At 39.7% G+C, this 25,581-nt stretch overlaps 1 protein-coding gene across 1 annotated transcript; it reads left to right on the top strand.

The window, feature by feature from the left end:
• Nucleotides 1–919: 919 nt before the first annotated feature.
• On the top strand, nt 920–24,359 carry USP12 (ubiquitin specific peptidase 12). The gene is made up of 9 exons (XM_083609238.1): nt 920–1,735; nt 11,337–11,417; nt 13,178–13,391; nt 13,996–14,225; nt 16,547–16,623; nt 17,246–17,329; nt 20,460–20,657; nt 21,071–21,149; nt 22,479–24,359. The coding sequence occupies exons 1-9, from the start codon at nt 1,688–1,690 to the stop codon at nt 22,578–22,580; spliced, it is 1,113 nt and encodes a 370-aa protein (XP_083465364.1). The 5' UTR covers nt 920–1,687; the 3' UTR covers nt 22,581–24,359.
• Nucleotides 24,360–25,581: the final 1,222 nt, after the last annotated feature.

The raw sequence follows: 25,581 nt of genomic DNA on the forward strand, positions 1-25,581 counted from the left end.
AGGCATTTCGACGAGCCACCACAGAGGGCTGTGGCGAAAAGTGCCCCTTCAGCTGTTCCATTATTGTTTTGTATGGAACAGTAGCGACGTCTTCGGGTGCAAGGAGAGCCCGGGCGATTTCAAACGTCTCCTCTCCGCAGACGCTGAAGAATATCGCCCTCTTCTTGGCGTCTTCTTCATCGGTGACCCCTTTGGCTTCTAGGAGGAAGGTGAAACGGGAGGCATACGCTTCCCAGTCTCCAGATGCTGGGTTGAAAGGCGAGAAGCTGCTGTCGGTTGCCATTCTGAGTTCCTTGTGGAGCTGAAGCCTGGATACACGGTGCGAGGCAGCGGTGCGGCAGGTGGCGGTGCTGCGGTGCTGTGTGTGGCAGTCAGCTCAGCGGGATCCCACCTTCGTCGCCAGTGAAATATACTCAGAGTCGCAAAGTGATTTCATGCTCTTTATTCAGCTCATAGTGGTGAGGAGGAATGAATGAAGGTCCCCTCAAGGTATCTGCTTTATATACATTATTTACACAATGGGCTGCACATGATTGGCTAATTCCGGAATTCTACTGTAAGCCAATCAGGTTGTGGATTCACTTCTATCTGGAGCATGATTGGGTGGTTCCTGCCAACCAATCATATTGCTGCATTGTTCTAGGACCAATCTGACTGCTGCATTCTGAATCCTATTGTTCTAGGACCAATCAGACTGCTGCAGTTTGGATCCTATTCAACTCAGTACATAACACCTTTACTGGAATATTACGGAAAACGCAACCTAATGAATATATTGGAGCTCTCCCAAACCGTTTGCCCATGTTATGAGCGCATAAAACGGTATACATCTAGATGAAAGGCAACCCACAGGGATCTGCAATAATCGCTGCAATGTATCCTTAATTATTACTGTCGTATAATTATAAACTTACTGTATAACCTTCGAAGCTTGCATAATCTTAGAAGGGGTGTGGCAGCTGGAGCGGGGTGGGGAGCATGGCTGCAACTATCTCATTACGCTATGGTTGCTCCCGCTGCAGAAACACTTAACGTACCTACTACTGCCTTCTCTGGTTTCGTGCTCACAGGAGCCTAAAACACACAACGCATCACCTGCGCGCGTGTATGAGAGAGAAAGACACGTATTAACCACGAACAGCAAGAGCGGAGGTGGGGGGGACACACCTCAAAATAAAAACTATCTGACGTCTAGCGCTAGGACCTCGGGGAGCCACGGAGAGGCAGCCGGCGTGCTCTCGCGCTGATCAGGGAAAGCGGATTGGCTGCGCTCTTGCGGGCCTGCGAGACTACGGCGCTACGGTTCCGGGTAGCAAGCCGTAGTAGGGGCAGCGGGGCTCGTGCGGGCGGAAGAGGCTGCGCGGCGGTGGCGCGCGGAGAAGGGCGGTTGGTTGAGTGCTGAGGGCAAGGCGAGCGGACGCAGCGCGTGCCCTTCGTCACCCCCCCCCCGCCCACCGTCGTCCGTCTCGGCGGTTGGAACTGCTTATACGGGTCGTTTCGTCAGGCGGGCGGAGCTCTCGGGGAGGCCGGAGGGGGGCGGAGGCATCCCGCTCTCCCTCAGCCGTTGCTTGGGGGCGGCGCCCGGGTCTTCTTTTTTTCCTTCCCCTTCCCCTCCTCCTCCTCCTCCGGTGGGAAACTCCCCCGGCTCGCCTCGACGTGTGATTGGGTGGAAGATGGCGCTGCGCGGATGGAAATCCTAATGACAGTCTCCAAATTCGCCTCCATCTGTACCATGGTGAGGAGCGGGCGGAGGGGTGGGCGCTGCTATCTCCCCTTCCGCCCATGTTCGGCTGCCCTGTGTGGTGATGGCGGCGGCGTGAGGAGTCCCCCAGGGGAGAGGGAGCGCCTCGAGCTGGGCTCCGGAGGGGCCTGAGGGCGTGTGCCGAGAGGGGACGGGAGGCCACCGGGTGCACCTCCCTGCCTGGAGGGGCGGCGGCGGGAGGGTATTTCCGCTCGAGTACACGTTTTCTGCCGGGGGTGAGGCCCACCCTGGATTAGGAACCTGGATTAGGGTGGCTGCCGCTTTGGGGCAAACCTTAAAGCAGAAGCGTGCGGGGGGTTGGGCTGCTGGATCATGACCTGGAGGCGGGTCAGGAACGACGAGTGAGCCCCTTAAAACGAAAAAGGTGTGGAAATGGGTGGGCGGGCAAAGATTTTGCAGGTGGGCCTCAAGGTAGGACTGTATAGAGAGGAATGTTGGCACAGCAGGATATGAGTAGCTCCTATGAAGGCAGTAAATAATAATAATAATAATAATAATAATAATAATAATAATAATAATAATATTTATTTATACCCCGCCCTCCCCAGCCAAGGCCGGGCTCAGGGTGGCTAACAAGCAATAATAAAAACAAGTTGAATGAATACAACTTAAAAACATAGAGCTTCAAGAGAGGAGGGTGCTTTTCCTCATGCAAATTAAAGCACTCTGGTGTGGTAACTGGCGTGTTGCACCAAAAGCGAGGTATCCTGTGTTTTTAAAAGGCTAACACATTGTGGCATAAGCTCTTGTGGGCTAAGCGCTTGCTTCATCCAGCAGGTTGAGTGTCCTGCCTGTCAACGTATTCATTTGAATATTCAGCTTCCTCTTCCTAAGGCTTGCTTTCCACATAGGTTTCATTTCCTTATGCTTTAATTACTTGGGAAAGCAGGACAGGATCAAAACCGCTGTTAATCAGCTTTAGAGGGCACAACATTGATGTCAACACTGGCATACTTTGACGTGTGGCTCATTTAAGTAGCTATGAAAGAGAGTAGCAAATGAGGCTTTCAAATACAGACGGCTTGAGTAAATTAAAAAGCCCCCTCAAGGAGGACATTCTTCTTAGCACATGTGGATTTTTATTCATAATCTGTTAAGTGTGCTGACTGGACTTTTCTCACCTTAAAATCCTTAACTGTTTACTTTAAGAGTGGGGAAACTTGATACTATTTCCCTTTTGACATAGAAGCCTTTTAGAAGGTAGGAGCAAAGCAAACAGGAAATCTCTTGCCAAAAGATATGTCACCATTCTGCAGAAGACTGCAAATGTTGCCTTATCTGGGCCCAGTTGGTTTGTAGTATCTATCAGCCTCAGCCCCACAGGTCTGTGAGAATCATAGTATTGGAGTTTGCATTGAAGTGGCTAGTGACATCTTTCTTTCGAACAGGCTGGCCCCTGTCCTCCCAAGGGTTTTGTTGTGGCTCCCCTGGACCTGAGTAATTTGGCAACTGATTTTTTTAAAAAACAACTCTGCTAAAGTGCTGTAATGTTCCCCCTATATTGCTTTGGGATGTCCCCAAAAGTGGACATTTCTGCCTGAACTTAAATGCACATCTCCTTCTTATAGTGAGGTGTTTATGGCAAGAAAGCCTCAGAGTTTTGGAAGCAAGAAAGTTAACTCCGTCCTGTTTCCTGAGCCCTAAGACTTTCTTGCAATGGGAAGGAGAATAGGCACATTTACAAAGTAAGAAGGCTTCTGAATCAATTTTTGCTCCTCAGCACAGTGATGGAATAGAAGCAGAAATACTGTGACCCCCCCCACTTGTCTGCCTGCCTGTCTGAATGTGTGTATGTCTGGCTGTATGTGTGGGCATCTGTTGTATATATGGTAAGTGTTTGTGTGTGTGCATGCTCATGCATTTATTGACCATGCCACTCTGACCACTTCAATTCTTGGTATGTAGATCTCAGATGGGTGGCCAGCCCTCAACACAGCCCTCCTGCTGAAAAAAGTAGCCTGTAGGATGTAGTCTCTGCTTTAAAGACATCCTTCCTTTCCCCCAGTCTCAAATTACTTCCTTCTCCCCTTTATCTAAGTTTTCATATTTTGTGGTGTTTTCCACAAAGCCCTTGTTCTTTCTCTTACTGTGCATACTTATCTCTCTCCTTTTCTTTTTTGTCTTTAGCCATCACCTCTTCCTGTAGTTTACATGCCTACATATTAGCAGGGGGATCTTTTTAATCTCCTGTGTTGTTATTCCTCAGTAGATGCCCATGTGCCTTAGCAAGATGGGCTCTACAAGAATACATTAGGCATAGATGCCTTTTGACTGCTTTATTCAGCCCCACCCCCATACATACAATGTGATGCCATTATACTATGCTCAGTCTTTACTGGAAAAGAAGAAACGTGAGACAAATGATATGTGCATTTGCTGCTTTTTTTCTCATGGAAGTTGAGTATCTAGTGATTGTGGGTCAGGGGATACAAGCATATATCCTTCCAAGACAAAAAAAAATGCTCAAAAGACATTGGAATGAGAATTTGTGAGATTCTTTCATAACATAAGGCTAATAATATTTTGAAAGTAAAGGAAGAGGGACAGCGAAAACATGTATACTTACCAGTGGGTGCTGAACTGATGAAAGGCTCGTAATGGGAGAAACAGTTAAACTTGCAGTAAAATATTTATGTACTAAGCAGAGCTGTGAACCTAATAAAATGGAATTTTGAACCACTCTGATGTATCACCACAATACATTTATAGTTATTTTCCGTCTCTTATCTTTTGTCACAGTATCTGTTTTCAGAGTTCCGATATGCAAGTTAGTGCTAGGCACTAGTTGTGCATTTATTCATTTAAACTTATAGCCTGCCCTTCAGCATATAGTCTTTGGGTGGGTTACAAAAATTTCACAGTTAAAAACAAAACACACAGTCATTAAAATCATAAAACTGCAACCACAAAACCAACCAATAATAAAATTAGTAGAACAGGAGTGTAGAGCAACAGTGTTTTAATTCTTTAGTAGGATGAAATACTGATTAAGACATTATCAAAATTTCTAATTATTTAATTGCATTGCCACAAAATTCATTGGGATAGTTCTAATACTGACGCTATGGGATGTTAGTAGCAGGTGAGTAGTTCACTGTTATCAGTCATTATTCTGGCACAATATTTGCTGTCATCCTATTTTATTTTTTTGTTTGGAACAGCATCTATCCTGAATCTGCCTGTTGACATTTCTGACAACTGTACAGTGCTGCAATTTCTAGACTGAATGTCGTATCTTTTTATATACTATTATATACTTATAATAGGGATGCAGGTGGCGCTGTGGGTTAAACCACAGAGTCTAGGGCTTGCTGATCAGAAGGTTGGCAGTTCGAATCCCCGCGACGGGGTGAGCTTCTGTTGCTCAGTCCCTGCTCCTGCCAACCTAGCAGTTTGAAAGCACGTCAAAGAGCAAGTAGATAAATAGGTACCGCTCCGGCGGGAAGGTAAACGGCGTTTCCGTGTGCTGCTCTGGTTCGCCAGAAGCAGCTTAGTCATGCTGGCCACATGACCCGGAAGCTGCACGCCGGCTCCCTTGGCCAATAAAGCAAGATGAGTGCCGCAACCCCACAGTCGTCCGCGACTGGACCTAATGGTCAGGAGTCCCTTTACCTATATACTTAGTAAAGCATTTCAGAGCAACATTGCAACTTAAGAGATGAAATACAGTAATGTGACAATAAAAAAAAACATGGCAGTATGAAAAAAAATGTGCAAAGTTTTCATTTAGCACTGAAAAGAGAATAAAGATGGTGCCCCACAACCCTCTTTGAGAAGGCAGTTCCACAAATCAGGTTCTGCCACAAGGGTATACAAATACTGGTGAATAGCAGAAGTGTTTTAAAAATCTGATTTTAAATGTTGCTGGTTTTAGATAATGAATATTAAAATGCTTCTAGATTTCTGGTTTTGTATGCTGCTGTGACAACCCTTGGTTGGGCTGAGCATCATGAGGTAAATGCAATGGATAGTAGATTTGCAATGAATGCATTGGACAATGACAGATAGCTCTACTCTTTTCTCCTCACTTAAACTTATACTTGACATTTTTCTTTTCAAAGCCCAGCTACATATTAAGTTAAATGCGTAAATTTGCATAGGTTTTCGTGGTTTGATTTTTTTCTTAAGAGGAGATCTAGATCAGGTCTGTGGCAGGGCTGCTTCACTCCTAAAACAACACTGTAGTTTAGCCTTTGCCCTGTGTGCTAATAGGAGGCATACTAAGCAAGTATGTATGGCTGATTAAGCATCCTGGTAGGAGAAGGCGCTGAATCTGATTACCCAGACCAGAGGTTATGCAAGTTTGCTCTCCACTGTGAGAATAGTTCAATCTTTGTGTGAGAACAATAAGGTTCTTTGACTTCTGAGATTGGTTCGAAACATGGAACTTTAAAGGTTTGTATGTGATCTGGTAGTGTTCATATATCATTAAATAATGCTGCCAGCTTGTGTTGAAGAAAGCAATTCAATCACATGTAGTAGTAGTAGTAGTAGTAGTAATAATAATAATAATAATAATAATAATAATATATTTATATCCCTCCCATCTGGCTGGGTTTCCCCAGCCACTCTAGGCGGCTTCCAGCAGAATATTAAAATACAATAGTCTGTTAAACATTATAAGCTTCCCTAAACAGGGCTGCCTTCAGATGTCTTCTAAAAGTCTGGTAGTTGTTTTTCTCTTTGACATCTGGTGGGAGGGCGTTCCACAGGGCGGGTGCCACTACCGAGAAGGCCCTCTGCCTGGTTCCCTGTAACTTGGCTTCTCGCAGCGAGGGAACCGCCAGAAGGCCATCGGCACTGGACCTCAGTATCTGGGGAGTACGATGGGGGTGGAGACGCTCCTTCAGGTATACTGGACCGAGGCCGTTTAGGGCTTTAAAGGTCAGCACCAATACTTTGAATTGTGCTCGGAAACGTACTGGGAGCCAGTATAGATCTTTCAAGACCGGTGTTATGGTCTCGGCGGCTGCTCCCAGTCACCAGTTTAGCTGCCGCATTCTGGATTAGTTGTAGTTTCAGGGTCACCTTCAAAGGTAGCCCCACATAGAGCGCATTGCAGTAGTCCAAGCAAGAGATAACTAGAGCATGCACCACTCTGGCGAGACAGTCCACGGGCAGGTAGGGTCTCAGTCTGCATACCAGATGGAGCTGATAAACAGCTGCCCTGGACACAGAATTGACCTGCGCCTCCATGGACAGCTGTGAGTCCAGAATGACTCCCAGGCTGTGCACCTGGTCCTTCAGCGGCACAGTTACCCCATTCAGGACTAGGGAGTCCTCCACACCTGCCCGCTTCCTGTCCCCCAAAAAGAGTACTTCTGTCTTGTCAGGATTCAGCCTCAATCTGTTAGCCACCATCCATCCTCCAACCGCCTCCAGACACTCACACAGGACCTTCACCGTTTCTGATTTGAAAGAGAGGTAGAGCTGGGTATCAAGTGTGATATCCAACCTGCCTTTCCAAAATGAATAAATTACAAGTGGATAAGAAAGCACAACACAGCAGCCAATATGTCAAATACTGAGATACATCATCAGAGAAAACAAACCCACCCTAGAGCCAGAAAGAGTGTAAAGGAAATGAGGCCAAATGAACATAACCATTTCCCCTATAAATATCTCTAAAACCTAGGGATAGAATCAAAGGCCTGGTGAAGGGTGACCTAATCTTAATAATCTGGAACAAGAAGGAGACAAATTGAAATTGCAGAGTTTTGAGAAATTAAAAGATAAAGTGCGAGACTGGCTTCATTATTATCAAATAAGAGAGGCCTATAATTTGGATAAAAAAATTGGCTTCCAGGTGGAAAAATCAAAATTGGAAACAGAACTGTTAGATCCCAAAACTAAGATACTTTCAAGAATGTATAACTTGCTGTTAAAATGGAATACTCAGGATGAAACGGTTAAATCTGCTATGATCAAATGGGCACAAGATATTGGTCATAACATTATGTTTGCTGACTGGGAACAGTTGTGGACCACCGGTATGAAATTTACGGCATGTAATGCCTTAAGAGAGAATATTATGAAAATGATATACAGGTGATACATGACACCAGTCAAGCTTGCAAAAATATATCATTTGCCCGATAACAAGTGTTGGAAATGTAAAGAAAATGAAGGTACATTCTTTCACCTTTGGTGGACGTGCCCAAAGATTAAGGCTTTCTGGGAGATGATCTAAAATGAAATGAAAAAGGTATTTAAATATACCTTTCTGAAGAAACCAGAGGCCTTTCTCTTGGGCATAGTCGGCCAATTGGTGCCAAAGAAGGATAGAACTTTCTTTATGTATGCAACAACAGCAGCAAGAATACTTATTGCAAAGTATTGGAAGACACAAGATTTACCCACCCTGGAAGAGTGGCAGATGAAGATGATGGACTATATGGAATTGGCGGAAATGACTGGCAGAATCCGAGACCTGGGAGAAGAGTTGGTGGAAGAAGATTGGAAGAAATTTAAAGACTATTTGCAGAAACACTGTAAAATTAATGAATGTTAAAATGATGTTGGATTGAAAGTAAGTGGCATTAGCAACAAAGTTAATAAGAATATGCAAAAATGAATTGATAATGGATGAAAATATAGAGTTATAATATGTTAAGATATAGAGTTAAGATAAACGAAAGAGGGTAAGGATTTGCTGATTTGATTATTTAAATGGGAATACAAAAAGGGGAGGTGTGAGGAGGTCAAGGAAACAAGCTAATGAGTTTAAAGTTACAAAAAATGGATTTGTTTTTAATTCTTTTTTATTTATTCGTTTTTTGTATTTTGTATTTTTATTTTTATTTTTTATGTATTTTTGTATGTTTTCTTTTTTTATCTTTTTCTTTTCATATGTCTTCTTTGTATTTTGTAAACCTATGTTTTTGTAAAATTTCAATAAATATTTTATATATATATATAAAATCTTAATAATCAAGCACAGCCCATTGCTGCATGCCAAAGAGAGAGTATGAAATGGACTGACCCAGCCATTAAAATTGTAAAAACTCAGGAAAAAAGAATAATCATACCCGCCCCCCGGAAACCTTCCTGTCAAATCTTCCAATAACATTAAGTGGGATAGCAGTAAAGACTAGCACTCAGATTCTCCTCTGGCTTCAATGGCTTGATATAATCATTGATTGCCATTAAGTCTGAAGTTGACAAACTAAGCTTAGCACTAATCAGGAAGTAGGTTTGTAAGCTGGGAAACTCCCCATGTGTGCAAGGGAAGTGCAACCTTAAAAGGGGTATAATGGTGAATACACTCTTCAAAAACCAATTATCTGTACAAATGCTAATAGGTTTTTTAATATTTTCAAGCTGCTTTGAACCAAAAATTGGCTCCCAAAGTAGCTTACAGCGGATAGAAGATAATACGAAGTGTTACTGTGAGAGGGGGTTCTCAGCTGGGTAATAGATTTCCATTTTGTTTTTCTTCTGTCAGTATCCTAGCAACTCAGACCACCCCAGGGAAACAAACCACCCAATCATATTAAATTCACCATCCCTTGACATCCCTTGCTGAATGCAACAGGTTTAATCAGTACAATCAGGCAAGTTGTCACATTGTAGATTGAATAGTTTTATGTTCACGACATAATACATTTTCTGTTTTACTGATCTTCTTCTGTATACTTTGACATTGTGATTATGCACTTAATTATGAAACCCATCATGTGCTTTGTTGAAAAAGTATATTTCCATACATTTTAAATAGGGCAACCTGTACAAAGTTCATTCATCAGTTAGAATCTCCCTGTAAGTCTCCTCAAAAGACAACCAATGTCACTTTAGTCAACCATTGGTAAAGGTTCAAGCAGAATTGTGATCTCTGAACTCTTTGTATTTTTAAACCAGTGACTTCATAAAAGATTTCAATGTGAAATGTTGGATCCATAATTGCAAAACTGTTTATCCATCCTACAGAGGAGCATCCATTCATTTAAAAAAGAAAATATTGGCAGTAAGGTCATCAATAGGAATTGAATCACATTCTTGTGTTGCTACTTCCTCCGTCATGACTATATTTAAATATTTAAGTAAATTTAAGTATATTAATTCCAGTTATACATAAAAATGGAAGGAGATTAGTACTGGGATGTTATCCTGGTAGTTAATGTCAGAAATGATGGGTGTGCAAATTAATGCTACTTAGTCCTTTACCATAAAATTTAACCTGGAGTCCTATACAAATGTAAGAAAGAGCAACATTAAACATACCAGGGCTTCTCAATAGCCATGCCTAAGGTTTTTGCTTATACTTGAGTATGTTTAACTAATCCAAGAAGTCCTTGTAAGTGCTGGACTATATTCACAAATTTGTCAAGACAGGCATAAGTCCGAGGAACAGATGCATGTTATCAAGTCAATGAGCAATGTAAAGATCAGCTAATTTTTGCATTCGTTTAACTAACATGTGCAGGATCTTTATTTTTAAACATAACGATTCCAATAATGTGCTACAACCTTCAAAAATGAGCATGGATGCCTTTAATTTTCAGCCCTTCTAGTTAAAACTGACTCTATAACGCTTTAGTGTGGAGTAGAATTGTGAGGATTCCCTCCATACATTTAGTAATGTGTCAGGCTTCCGCAGCTATGAGCTTGGCTTCTTCCCTCCCATATTGATCTCTCAAAACATAATGATCCTTCAGATGTCCTTAAACACGCTGGACAGCAGCTAGCTTTAGCTAACCAAGAACTAATAACTTAGATAAATAAATATTAAAGGCATGCTCCATTTTTAACCATTTTAATTTCAGAGTGTAGTTACTGGCCTGGGTCACTTAAACAAGACTCTGGAGCAGCTGGGGAACTGCTAGCATGTTACCTGGTAAACTAGTTTGGCTTCTCTGCCTTCCTTCTATCCTAATAACAGCAGGCTGCAATATTATATTATGTTTTATGGCTTAATGATAATGTGCCTGCCACCGCAGGTTTGCATTTCTAGTATAATTTCTGACCTTTAGCTCTCTTTGTGTGAGAGAAAGAGGGGGAGTGAGTACGTTGCCGTAAGTGAAAAATGACATGGGAGCTGCTGCTAAAACCATTGGTGGTTTAATCTATTTGAAAGTGTTACGTGTTTTTTTTAACCCAGGCATCTGGTTAAAGTGGAAATTTAAATTTTTGTCATTGTAGGCTCGCTTGTTTGTCTTATGGCAGATTTGTTAATACATTGTTTGTCAGACCTGTTTATAGGATTTGTAATTTTGGTATATTGTTTTTCTCTGTTTTTATTACTTTTTTCCCAATTCTGAGATTGAAAATAATGAAGAGCAGGCTATAAATACTGTAAACAAATTAAAAACAACAGCAACTATGTGTTGTGTGAAGAAGTAACAAACAGAAGTACTGTTTGTTAGTGTTACAAACTAGTATATCAGTTGTCAGCTCAACATGCACAGGCATACTGTTGTATGTACAGAGAAACTTGCATCGCTGGTTGTATTCTTGTTTTGGGCATCCTCCTTTAGTTGTTCTTAAGCAAACTCTTTGCCTAATTTGCCTGCATGGGTAAACTGTGCCATAGAACAGGTCATGGTAATTACTGGTGTGTGTTTTCCCCTCCCTCTAGGGCGCTAATGCCTCGGCCTTGGAGAAAGAAATTGGTCCGGAACAGTTTCCAGTCAATGAGCATTATTTTGGTTTAGTAAATGTAAGTTGCAGATATTACTTGTTTTGAAAGAAAGTGAATGTATATGAAAGAAGTTGCTTGCCTGTGCCTTAGGGCTACACAAATTCTGGACATAAAGAAATTATAAAATCTCTCTAGTACTTGATTAAACGTGTTTTTTATTTTGAGTGGAAAAATATATTCAATCTTTATTCAGACTTAAGTTCAGACTCTAAACTAAGTGCAAGAGCAGTGTTTTAAACTGTTCTGGAGAATCCTGGGATTCCTAGGAAGCCTGGTAGGGGTTATGCAATGAGAAGGTGAGTGAAAGTGAAGAAGAGTCCCTGAAAGACAGCTTGCCCATCTCTGGTAGTTTTCTTTTTTGCAATGTACATACAGCCTCAGGAGAGGTATATCCTAGGTCTCTCATTGTTCATGAGAGCCAGTTGTGACGCTAGCCAATGCCTGCCATTTGTGCCAGCCTGAGTGTCCACTCAGAATATGCAGAGAACTATATGCAGTGTGCTGGGTGTCCATGGTGCATGTTCACGGTACATTGGAGTTAAAGTTAAGAGGATTTGCTGAAGCTGGAAACAATGGCATTAGGATATCTTTAAACTAAAAATTAAAAGCAGCCAACAAGCAAAACTCCTATCTTAATTGGACTGAAACCTTGTATTCTTATGTTTGTAGTTGATGCATTAGATCAAAAGGACAATCATATAATATTCATTGCAGTTGTTTAATTGACTGGGAGTTGGACCTGTTTAAAAGATGCCTCAAACAGCTGGTAGACTGTATGGCTTTCAAAACTTAAAATAGTGATATATGGGTTCTCTGTTCCCCGCCCCATTAAAAAAAACACAACCCCATGTTTCTGCGGTGATCTTGGCGCATATAACGCTGCGGGCCCTCACACATTTCTCTTTTCTCTTTCTAGCAATAATTCCCTTATCTTAGTGACCTTAACAGTGATTCATGGTTACTTCTGCACCAACTCTAACCTTGTTTGACCCTAATAGAACTCCCAGCTAAGCCAAAATTTGAAGTGAAACATTGGTGTAGTTGTAATGATAGAACCATAGGTAAGCCTGACAAGGAAGAAGAGGGAACTTGCTCTGAAGAGGGGGAAGAGGAAGTACATGAGCCTATGGCTCATGCTGTCATGTAACATTACTAAACAGAGCTATCAGCCTCTTGACAAGGAACTTGTACTGTGAACTTTAAATTTTACAGCATTAACAGTGCATACATTTTATAAAATGGAGAATACAACATAGAGAGTTATACCCAAATGTAACTTCCCGGGAGTGGAACAGTTTCTATAAGTGGAATTGGGCTCTCCCTTCCTCTCCACCTCCTGTAGTGTCCCTCATGACCCTCACATTTTTTCTGGAAATTTGGGGGACCCTCCAAAACAGATCTGAGGCAGAGAAAAGGCAGCCCCATTGCTCAGTTAGACTATTATTTGACATCAGCTATTACCCAGAGTTTTTCTGGTGAATTTTCAAAACAATAACATTTACTAATGCTGCATAGATTTCCATTGTAGAAAGAAAATTCATTGGTTGTCAGATATTTCTAAAAATAAAATGTGTACAACAGAGAAGCCAGATGGCAGTAAAAGGTGCATACTTTGCTGACTGTTAAATATGCCACTAGTTAATGGATAAGTTAAACTTCAGTCTCCAAAAATCAGTAAGAGACACTTTTGATAAGATACACCTTTGTTTCACACCACTCTCTTTGTAAACAGTCTTCCTTTTCAGTGAGAACTAATAGATCATTTCTTTGTGTTCTAGTTTGGAAATACATGCTACTGCAATTCAGTTCTTCAGGCACTTTATTTTTGTCGTCCATTTCGGGAGAAAGTCTTGGCATACAAAAGTCAGCCCAGAAAAAAGGAAAGTCTCCTTACTTGCTTAGCTGATCTTTTCCACAGCATAGCCACCCAGAAGAAAAAAGTTGGAGTAATACCTCCAAAAAAGTTCATAACAAGACTTCGGAAAGAGAATGGTAATGCTTTATTCTGCTGTTATGACACGTTTACCTTTATCAGTTTTACTGAGTCAGAAAAAGGGTGTTGTCTCTCTGTTGTTCATTCTTGTTCTTCTAATTTGGACTGACACTCAGAAATGGAACTTATGGTTCCCCACCCCGCCCTGGTGATAATTAAAGTACTGTATTATCCCTATTATCCCTATTAAATGGGGGCATAACCCTGTATTTTGCCACACTTGCAATAAATATTTTATTTTAAAGGTTTAAATGTCACCCTGTATTGAGGTGGTTTACAATCACATAATATCACTAAGATGCACAGCAAAATTCCAGTAAAATTTAAAATTTGATGGCCATATCATTTACACTTACTTTGCCTCTTTTTATTAGAATATGCTGGAATAGCCATAACATATATCCTAAGGACAATAATGTTTATTAAACAGTATTTTTAAACTATTAAAATCCTCAGAATGATGGCCAGTATGTGTACTAGTGGAGAGTGGAGTTTGTTTATTGCAAAACTCTTTTGCATAATATCGGAAGGTGGTCTGTCTATAGATATAACTTACTTGCTTTTTGTTCAACCGTCTTATATCCTAGTTAATTTGTTTTGCAGAGCTTTTTGACAACTATATGCAGCAAGATGCGCATGAGTTCTTGAACTATCTGCTAAATACAGTTGCCGATATTTTGCAAGAGGAGAGTAAACAAGAGAAGCAAAACGGTCGTTTACCAAATGGCAGCATTGACAGTGAAAATAACAACAGTCCACCAGACCCAACGTGGGTTCATGAAATTTTTCAGGGAACGTTAACAAATGAAACCAGATGTCTTACTTGTGAAACGGTAGGTATTTCCTATAGATTACTTTGATTTCCTTTATTGTGCAAATGTGTTTTTTGTATCCTTGTTTCTATATCAATCAATCAATCAAATCTTTATTATGGTCACAGACCAGCATAAGTAGGGTGGGGAACAATCATTTAAAATCTGTAAAACGTTTTGGAAAGCTAAAATTATTAAAACAGAAGGTATATATAAAAGACTATAAGAATCTAAACGAGGCTAAAATAATCTAAAAGAAGGGTTAGGAGCATTCTCACTTCTCAGCCTTTTGGCTAAGATCAATTGTAGTTGTTTCTGTAGTGTATCACAACTCTTTTGACTGTATTTAGATAATCATATCTCAGCTTATTAAGCAGTAATATGAATGAGGCTTTTCCTCCGTTCCGCACACAGCCCTTTCACTCCTTCCTTCACAGTGTGAGCAAACAAAGTGAGGAACCTCTAATTAGAGTTTCCCACATTATCCAAACCAGGAAACTGGTTTACTGGTGTTAGATTTCAGTTGTGTGAGGATTCGAGCACAGAGAAAAATGAAGCTGCTTATTTTGAAGTCTACCTTGATGAAAGTTAACCATTTAATAGCAGCTATTAAAATTAAGACTTGTTCACGTTTCTTTTCATGATGGAGTAGTCCTAGATCTCTCTAATTCTGCAAACAAGAATGAGTGCCTCCAATTTTTGCAAAAGAATTTCATGGAAAATATGTAGGATCTCTATGTACCAAAGATCAGGACAGAAAAACATTTACAACAAGCCTCTTCCTGCCATATGTGTTAAAAAGTTGCTTCAAGGAGATGGGGAAATTATTTACAAAGGAATCTTGCATTTCATGTTAACACTCAATTTTGCTAGAGTTCTCAGAGTTTTTGTTCCTTGAAATTAAAGAACTGTCATTCCTAATGCAGGCAACCGGTAGTCAAAATAGCTATTTACCTGCAACTCAGCCCCTTATCATAAATGATAGGATAGACAACTTATGTAATTTGAAGTTCAGAGGTATATGTCAAAATGTGGACTATAAAAGGCCTAATCTAAAAGTGAGAATGCATAGCACTTTCTTTTTAAATTGGTTACCATTATTTTAAAAGGAGTTTTCTGTACACAGGACTCCAACCTCAATGTTTCTTTTATCCTTTCATTGCAGTATTCAGAGCACTGCAGCATTTTTTGAGGGTCCTGACTTTCTAATATAAAAAAATTCTAGTGCTGTTATGCATGTCTTGCGTGAAAGCACAATTGAATATGGAACTTCAAAGAGAATATTATGTAGCTTTTAATACAGACAGTGTGTAAGCATATTTTTCACTAGAGGTGTGCATCATTAGTGAATGAATTATCCAAGAGTTAGCTGGTATGTGTCTGCTTTTATATCCATTGTGCTCTGATATTGACCCCCCACTGCTGGCATTCTGTCCCCTAACCTCTCCTGGCCTACCCGTTTTCAAAATTGCTGTTACATAGTATCCCCCTGGGTAGGATGCCACATAGCAAGTTTTACCCAGTGTTTCTTAACTTCAAGAGAATTTAGTACTCTTAATTTTTTTGTACGATTAAAAAAAACACATCTAGCAGAGTTTTTGTACTTAAAAAAGAAGTAGCAGCAGCAATAGATTTAGATACATCATGACTTTGATTCAGGTCTGGTATTGGGAATGCAAAGACTGATGGAATTCACTTTTCAGTAACAAGGGTCAGAAAAGGAAAGCAGCTGTGAATTTACAGTCCGATATTCATATGCTTATTGTACCAAGAACAATTAATACTATGTAAATTTATCTGCAGATGTTGTCCCAGTCAGAGCCAAGGCATCAGGATTCCAGTTCCATTTGTATCACTTGCTCTTTTGTCAGTATTTACACATGGGGTATAACAGAAACTAATATCTATACTGTTAAGACTATATTCATAAGAGACAAATTATATTCCCAATTCATCAACTCATTTGCTTTTATCTTGCTTACTAGAGAGCATACAGAGTTCAGCAGGTTTCCAAACCAAGTTCTGACAAGTGTTGCCTTAGGCATTTGTCAGTGTATTCTATTCTATCTTTCATAAAGCTTCTGTATCTGCTGTAAGAAAAACAAAAAGCAAACTAAAAAATGAACATGAAAAAATGCATTTTTTCTGGTCTGCATACTGGTAAATAGAAGAAAATGGTAAACCCATCTTACTAATGTGCTTGTATGGCCTGTTAAATGGTAATTTAACCCCTATTAGCTTTTTATCACCATTTGATTTATAGGTCACTTTGAGATCTAATTTCAAAATGTGCTTTGTGCAGGGAAATAATATTTATTTTGCACCCCCCCTCCAAATTGCAGATAAGCAGTAAAGATGAAGATTTTTTAGACCTTTCTGTTGATGTGGAGCAAAACACGTCTATTACTCACTGTTTAAGGTATGGAAGATATTCAAATTTTGGACTGTTTGTTTGTTTGATTTCTTACCCACCCTTCACCATAAAGTTCCAGGGAGGTTACAAGAATATAATATGCCCATATAAAATCAGCTGAAATGGTTACAGTTATAAAAAAATAAGTAATACTATTCCAGCCAGAGCACTATAAATTCAGTAAAAGAGGTGGGTCTCGCAAAACAATATACTTTGATTGTCACAGGCCAGGCTAAAGAGGTGCATCTTCAGCATATATTGAAAGCTATATGACAAATATGCTAGATGCACCTCTGTAGGGAAGGGAGTCGCACAATTTCCTGGGCTGCCATTCCCATGTTTCTGTATTCATCCATACTATGCAAGTTAACAAGAGAGAAAGTTGGTAAAAGTGTATCTTTTATTGCACCGACTTAGACTGCTACTAGTCTCAAGTCTTTCCCTTTCATGGAGCTCTTCACGCTCTCTATTAACCAAACTTGAACTACTAGATGTCATTATACCTGCTATGGCTTTCTTGTCCTTTGGGATTGGCATGTCAATCGCTGCCAGCTTAAATTCACTACATTTAAGCAAGATGTTGAGAGTTGGTCTGTCTTTCACGTTAATGCCTGTTCTTCTATTTTAGGGGATTCAGCAATACAGAAACCCTGTGCAGTGAATATAAATATTACTGTGAAGAGTGTCGCAGTAAACAGGAAGCACACAAAAGGTACCATAAGCATATATTGTAGGTTTCACAGCTGTTAGCAACCTAGCCAAATATTTCTCCTTACATTGTGTTTTGAAAGTTTAATTTGGTTATAACACCAATAAATGTTCTGTAGCAACCAAGATACTTGAGGTTCAGTGGGATTAATTTCCTAACTGCGTGATTTCTGCCTCTCACGTTTTCAGCCCCTAATATTTCAATATGATCTAAAAAGCTAATCCTAATTGTCTTCGCTGTCTTCCTACCTACCCCCTTCCCTTTTGTATTTCATCTGCAAATTTTATACACTTACACTGGCTCAAGCTCCAGATGTTACCATGGTACCAGTATTCAGACAAATACTATTTGGAGCAGCCAACCTTGAGTGGCTGGACAAAGCAATGTGAGATGTTATCAGGATATGATCCATCATTGGAGATGGTGAGCACTGTATATTTTAAGAAGATTAAAAATCTTATCTTTAACCAGCTTTTTTTACAAAGATTCTGTGTGAGAAATGGGAATTGTTGGACGTCATGATAAGCTTTGGCATATGACGGGAATGGCCCGCATCAGGCTTTTGTTTTTTGCACTCTTCCCCCCTCCTCCTTATTTCAGGAGTGAGAAACCCGTTCCCCGCCCTTCAAGGGCTGCATGCTGGCAATGGGAGAAGCCAGAGCCAAAAGGGGAAGGGCTTTTTCTCATCCTCAGAGCAGGCTGCCAAAGGAGGAGGCTGCATGAAATTAGGCTGTGGGCGACAGGTTCTCCATCTCTGGCTTTTTGTTATATGTAATCTGAGCCCGACCAGCTGAAAAGGATCCATTTTTATATCCTTGTATAGGAGAACATAGGCTACTGTAAACATTTTGACATGAATTGTTCTGTTTATAAAATTGCATATGTGGCTCATTTACCTATGTAACATTTTCATTTCTATATATGTTTCCATTATTTTCCTTGGAGTTTTGACTCTTCGTGGTGATGATGACGTATGACTTAAGCTACAGTTTAGCCGAGTGGTGATTAAAATTTCATAAAACTATTCTCGTCTATGCTTAAGTCATTAATTAAATTGATCAGTACTTTTGTGGAATTTCACTTGATGCTTCTGTAAGAATTGAGTGTTTTTAGTTTTGATAAAAGGATGTCTATCTGAAGGGTTGTCATGCAGACAAGTAGACATCTTTGTTGCTCCAGAGGGCAGAACTAGAACCACTGGGTGGAAACTGCAGGGAAAGGGATTTTGGCTAAGCATTCAAAGAAGCTTCCTAGTGGCAAGAGCTATTATACAATAGAAAAGACTTGCCTTGGAAAACGGGGGCTCTCCTTTGTTGGAGGTATTCTAACAGATGCTGGGCAGCCACTTGTCATGTATGCCACAGTTGCATCCTGCACTACAGAGCCTGTACTGAGTAGAGGATTTAGACTCAATGGCCTCCAAAGTCTCTTCCAACTCTATGATTCTATGGGTCAGGAAACTATCAGTCCTTGAATATATTCACTCAGCATTTTTTGTCTGCGGTAGCTGTAGTTCTACACCATGGAAGTGATAGATTTCTAGCTACTTAGGTCTGCAACTGGTTTTCACCTTCACCTCACGGTGGGTCTCACCAGTAGCACCATTGCTTGTTTTATTACACTTTTAAGAAAAAGAGGAGATAAAGCAAGAGAATCAGAAGGGAGGAAAGCAGAGGGATAAGACTATATGGTTTTTTTAAGCAGTAAAAACAGATCTCACTTTGGAGGCTAGGGTTAAAACTGAGTTCCAAATCTAGAAATGATATTACTTTTTACATTATATCAATTTTTCTACAAGGGATGTGTTCACTAGATAAAATGAAGCAGTAAGGCCTTTGCTTTAGCCATCACTGTTTACCAGTAGGATCCAACAACTGTTAATAATAACTATGGTTCCTAAAAGTTTAAATAAAATATTGGTGTTGGTATACTTGCAACACAGTCCTAATCATGTCTGCTCAGAACAATGTCCTATTGAATTTAATGGGGGCTATTCCAAGGTATGTAGGGTTGGAATTGCAACCTTGTATATTTATTTATTCAGTTCAGTTTTTAATTTAATGTCTATAAAGTGTGGTATTCCATGTTTTAGACTATTTTAAAAGTAAATTTGTATGTAATAATTCACATTACCTGTCCATCAACCTTCATGGTTCAAACCATTGCTGTTTTCATCTTGTTTGCTTTTAAGTGCATGGCTGTGCTTCAGGAAAGTAAAGCATGCATTTGCAAGCAGTGATGTACTCCTGAAGTTTAATGATGCCTGATTTTCAGTGTGAAAAGTGGTTTGTTAAGGGGTGCAAAAAGCTCTGACATGCTGCTCCTTAGTGAACATTTTAGAACTTTCTTAATTTTTGCATACCAACTAGGAATTGCAAAATGAGCGTGTTGATGCCATTGTCAAAATGCACATCCCCCTGAAAACAATGCCGTGTGGATTGATGATGTCCATAAGCATGTTATTCATTTGCACTGCATTGCTTTTTAAATGGGCTGCCCCAGATAGTCAGGTACTGTATAGAGGACTAGATTGTATAGGAGGGAATGTCTTCAGGAATGTCTTCCCATTTCCATTAATATGCACACGCACACCCCACTTGCAAACAATCTACATTATTTTGCAAAGATGTGAAAAATTGCCCCAAAGGAGTGGAATGTTTTACAGGAGTAGAACATGCTCACAAAATGCTCACCCCTTTTGGCTCAGTGTTGGCACACACACACAAAAAAAGTTTGGCAAACAAATATGTTGGCACACATAAAAATTAGTTCCTACTTCAGAAGCTCTGTTCCAAGTTCTCAAACTGCTTTCAGTCTTCTGTATATAATAGTTTGTGACTTGCTTGGTTTCAACCATGTTACCTTCTATGGCACCTTCCAAATTGCTATGGCACCTTCCAAACATTGTTATGGGCTTTCGGCGGCACGCAATTCTCAACAGCTAGCAAGTGGTAATTGCTGTGTGAATGTATTTCTGTTTAACATATTTGTATACTTAAGTCGACTGATTTTAATAAGTCTACTGTGAGATATGACTTCATTGGCTATTGCCCACCACCAGAAAAAGTAGGTTTTAAAATGCAGTTGAATCTTGGACATTTATGACCACACTAAAATAAATACTTCGTTTCAGGATGAAAGTGAAAAAGCTGCCTATGATCCTAGCTCTCCATCTGAAGAGATTTAAATACATGGATCAGCTACATCGATATACAAAACTCTCCTACAGGGTAGTGTTTCCCTTAGAGCTTCGGCTGTTTAATACATCAGGAGATGCCACTAATCCCGACAGAATGTATGATCTTGTGGCTGTGGTAGTCCACTGTGGAAGGTAAGAAAATACAATGTGACACATTACTGCTACTGATTTACTGTGAAATAGCATTGTATCATTCTTTAAAATCATCAAAACAATAGGCCTTTGATGGACTCTATTAATTTATGTAGAGTTATGTGCCAGCGTTGTTTCCTTCAAGTGTCATAGTTGAGTGTTGTTGTTTTTATACAGCGATTAAATTAGCCAAAAAAGGGGGGGAGCATGTCTTGTTCTTTAGTTGTAGCTGCTTCTTTGGTTCTTGTTCTTTATGAAAAATCAATATTTGAAGCTTGTTTTCATATAAATGTTGTGTTTAAAAGATAAAATAAGCAGAAGTAGTTGTCAGAATTCTTCAACATTTTCTTCTGAGGAAAAAATGATGTTAAAGTTGATGATGACCACAATGTGAATTGCTTTCTTCTTCACAGTGGACCTAACAGAGGACACTATATTGCAATAGTGAAGAGTCATGATTTTTGGTTACTCTTTGATGATGACATTGTAGAGGTAAGAATGTCTGTAATTCTAGATTCTAAACGTTAGAGTAGTTATTCTGTGTCTACTACTTACTTTTAGATTATCTCCAAGACAATAGATTTTGCAAAGAAACTGTTAACCTGTTACCAATGCTAGTAGAACATGGTAACATTTCTAGTAAAGAGAGTATGCCTTTGCATATTATTTTTCTTGCAGTGTCTTTTTCAGTGTGTCTCCTTCTAGCAAACAGCTACTGTAGTAATCTTAAAAGGATAGCCAATGGTGTTTGTTAGCCAGAGGTAAGAATGCAGTTTATGGAATGTATTCCCTGCCCCTGGCAGCCCCCTGCACACACCCCAAATCTGCTCAAGAGGGTTGAGGGGTATGTAGGCTGTTGCAGGAGAGCGGAAGGGGTAATCCTGTTGCATTAGCAGAAATGTGTTCCCAAAATGTTTGCTATTACCCTTAACTTATATCTTTTTTCCTTTGTTATGGAGCATAAGAGTTTAGGCTGTAATCTTGCCACCCCACCCACTGTTGTTGTTGGTTGGAGGAAGGGGACTGTCAGGAGTTCAGCCTACACTCGAGTAGGACCCTGGCAGAGACACATGCCCAACTGGCATGTTCCCTCCCTCCTGGTCGATTGTTCGGGAGCTTCAATAGCTTTCTTCAGCCCGAACATCACAGCGACCGATGCCAACTGACACTGGCACACTTAGAGATCCGCAGAGTTTGTGCATCATGCGTGACAGACCTCAGCAACTCAGCATTTTGGCTAATCTACTTTATTTACATATAAACACACACAGAGCACTGCAACATGGCTCCCTCTCTCTCTAGCATCAGACAGCAAAGAGCAAAAGAACAAAGGACAATAGTCCCACTTCACGGAACACAGTAACACAAACATCCTGTCTCCATCACTTCCCACTCTGTGGAGTCAAAACATACACTGTCATGTGACAGACAAAAATCCCATGACTGCAATCATGGATCAGGAATTCTAACATGCAGTCCTGTCTCCTCCCACCCCCACCCCCCACCAGCAGAGAGGAACATTGCTGATGAGGTTCTGCATTGGTGGAGGCCCAAGCTGTTACCAAACTGTTGTGAAGCTCTCACCAGTAGTTCTGCCATTGGCAGTAGCCAGTTGTAAACCCGGAAATGGGCTGGTCTTGCAGTGGGACACTGGAGGTTTTGAATTGACAAGACCCCAGACCGTTGATTGTCCTTGAGATACGGCAGTGGCTCCAGCACTCTGATCTCTCCCAACCCCAATTAGAATTGCTATAGCCATGCTAGATAAATTGGAGTGGGTTTTCTTTTTACAAAAATTATATCCTCCGCATTTCGTTTCAGAAAATAGATGCACAAGCAATTGAAGAATTCTACGGGTTGACATCGGACATCTCAAAAAACTCTGAGTCTGGTTATATCCTCTTCTATCAGTCTCGGGACTGAAATGGGTCTGTGGTGAAAAGTGACTTCCTGTATCGCTGCTTTTCTGACATTTGTGGAAAGGAGAAAATACTAATTCCAGAGAGAGAGAGAGAGAAAGAGAGAGAGAAGGAATGCAGAGTCAAAAGAGTGGTAGCACAGTTTGCACAGAACAAAGCTAATGTTTCAGAGAGGCTTTCTTAAGCTCTTTATATCATGCTCATTTAATTTGCTCAGGTGTCATACTGAGAATGCTGATCCGCGACAATTGCTCAGTGGGAACAGAGAGGCCAGCTGCTCTCATAAGAGCTAGCTATCAAGCAGCTGAAACTCTGCTAGAAGATTTTATCAAAAGTCCATTCAAGTCAGTGGTAATATTTTCACGATCTTCAGTACGCTTTGAATTTTGGCCAGTGTTGCACAGGAAATAAGTGTAACAGAAGCAATATTAATTTGACATACATTGTTTGTTTGTTTGTTTGTTTCTTATTAAAAGTGCAAATGATTCTCTGTTCATTTATGCTCAGTTTCTGGGTTTATCGCACACCTAATTAGAGAGAGTTAGCCTAACAGTTGCCTTCCTGGCCAGAATAAATTAATAGAATTTGGTGTTAGCTAATAGAATCAAGAAGGCAAGTATGTTTTGCTTCTTTTAAGAAGCTTACATTACAGTAATATGTACCTCTATAATTGGTAACAGTTTGGGATTTTAAACTCCCTATGGGGAATAACTTGGTTTATAACTATAGTTTATTTTTATTTATGTATTACTGTAACTTCTAGAGGTTTTGTATTCTTCTCAATTCCAACATGTTTTGGAGCCTAGTTTTGTATATTAGCTTATATCAGATTTAAATATTTTATTTCATTGCTTATCTAAGATTTATCTCATATCTCAATAAGGATACATTCAAAGCCTGAAGTAACTGAGGAAGGTATAGGTTTTACTTCCTTCCATGAGGAACTGATGACTCTGGCTATGTATTTGACATGATTTATTTAAGGAGTTGGAAAAGGAACTTTCCTCTGACCTTGTAAAACAGCTTACTTGTTTTATCACAGTGAGAGACTAGAGCATCGTTGGTATGCTAGACTTTCTGTTCATAGTCTTCTAAACAATTGGCTACAAAGTAGGTCAGAGTTCCTCATGCTTAAGTCCCAGTAGAATCAGAGTGTGGGCTTAATTGTGACATTTAATTAAAAATTGAAAATAGTTTCAAAATATCTCAATCTTCAATCTGTGGCTACAGTGGATTTTAAAATCCCAGATGTATGTTGGATAAAATGATTCCTTACAATTCTGTGATGGTTCTATTCAGTAAAATTTATATAGTAATAAAATTGTCTTTTGATATTTGATTGGATCACGACAGCAACAGATGATAGGGAACTGATCTCTTCTGATGGAATTGAACTCTTCTAGCTAACATTTCCATGCATTATCATTGTTGTCTGATGGTGGCTGAATGTAACTTCTAGAAAGAAAGAAAGAAAGAAAGAAAGAAAGAAAGAAAGAAAGAAAGAAAGAGGCTGAGCACACATTCCCAATAAGAGCATTTATGCCTTGATAGAATGTGGTTTTTGTTTTGTTGGACATGTTAAAATGTAAAACTTGCCCCTCTTTTCTGCTGCTATAATTAATGCATATACTTTATCGGTATCATTTAGCTCAGGAAAACAACTTCATATAACTGAACAGATTTCTAACAGGGTCACCAAGTGGGCTACTTTATTTAACAAATGTGAAAATGTCATGTCAAATTGTAAAGATTCTTTTTATATAAAAACAAACGTTATAAAATTCTTGTTTTGGTCTGCACTCTTCTTTTTTTAAAAAAATTAACTGCTACTTAGCTAAAACACCAGCATTTCAAAGATGACCATATTAAGTCTTAAATGAGAATACATAGTAGTTTAAAAAGTAACAAATGTAAATTAAATATATGGCTTATGGTTCATAGCCATTGTGACTTTCCTATATGGTGACGTGAAGCTTGAATAATTTTGATATGGGATCTTTTGATAAAGAGAGGAGAGTGTATGCTGCTTTACATCAGCAATGTGTGTGGAGTTTTTTCAAACGAGGCTTTGCTTCTGGCTACTGTTTCTCAGATGCCTGAAATTCCAAGAATGGCTTAGGGTGGTATTCAGTTAAGTTTTACTTAGAGTAGGCCAACTGAAATTAGTGAACATGATTAAATTAGGTACATTAATTTCAGTTTTTCAACACTGAGTAAAACTGAGTTGAATACCACAGAGATTCATGCAAGGACTTGCACATATATCCAGTGATATATGTACTTTTTCTAAATTCATTTCCTTGTACACCTGGCTCCCTTTCATATCACAACTGTTTTGAAATTCCCCTTAACATCACCTTGAATCTGGGAAGGCAGAGAAATGATGCTCAAAAGCAAGTCCAAAACCTCTTTTGGTCCATGAAAGTAGTTTCACAGTTCTTTGAATTCTAGCCATGACATTTATCTTATTCCTGGCGCTGTTGAAAATATGAGGAGGTGGTTCTTTAAATATAAACAATTTGCTTGCATCACATTGCAGCTTAATTTGAGAAGCACTCAGAGAACTTGAAATAGTCACTTGAAAAAAGGATAACAACCTTCCAAAAAGACAAGGAAGAAGTCTTCAGCTATAAATTATGATTGGTATGCAGTTCGTATTTTGTGCAGGGTATTAGAATTTAACAGAAATAGTACATTGTCAGTGAGAAATTACGTATTATATACTTGATCTCTGATTTTTAAAGCTTGAAAACACTTTTTTTAAATTTTCTCTTAGCTTTCTCATGCATCTTGCAGTGTCAAAAACATGGATAGAGTCATACAGTGTTTCATTCTAACTGATAAGTAGTACAAATGTTACAAAAATTACAAAAGTAATGTGTTTAATAATTCATTAAGTTGGTGTTAGCAGCACAGAATATTTTCCTAGGTAAGGTAAAGGTAAAGGACCCCTGGATGGTTAAGTCCAGTCAAAAGCGACTGGGATGTAGCGCTCATCTGGCTTT

Source organism: Podarcis filfolensis (assembly GCF_964270895.1).
Source record: "Podarcis filfolensis genome assembly, chromosome: 4".
NCBI lineage: Eukaryota > Metazoa > Chordata > Lepidosauria > Squamata > Lacertidae > Podarcis > Podarcis filfolensis.

Coding starts and splice junctions, on each gene's coding strand:
- USP12 (XM_083609238.1), top strand. CDS start 1,688: ATGGAAATCCTAATGACAGTCTCCAAATTCGCCTCCATCTGTACCATG. Junction 13,392..13,995: donor AAGACTTCGGAAAGAGAATG/GTAATGCTTTAT, acceptor TTTGTTTTGCAG/AGCTTTTTGACAACTATATG. Junction 21,150..22,478: donor TTGATGATGACATTGTAGAG/GTAAGAATGTCT, acceptor ATTTCGTTTCAG/AAAATAGATGCACAAGCAAT.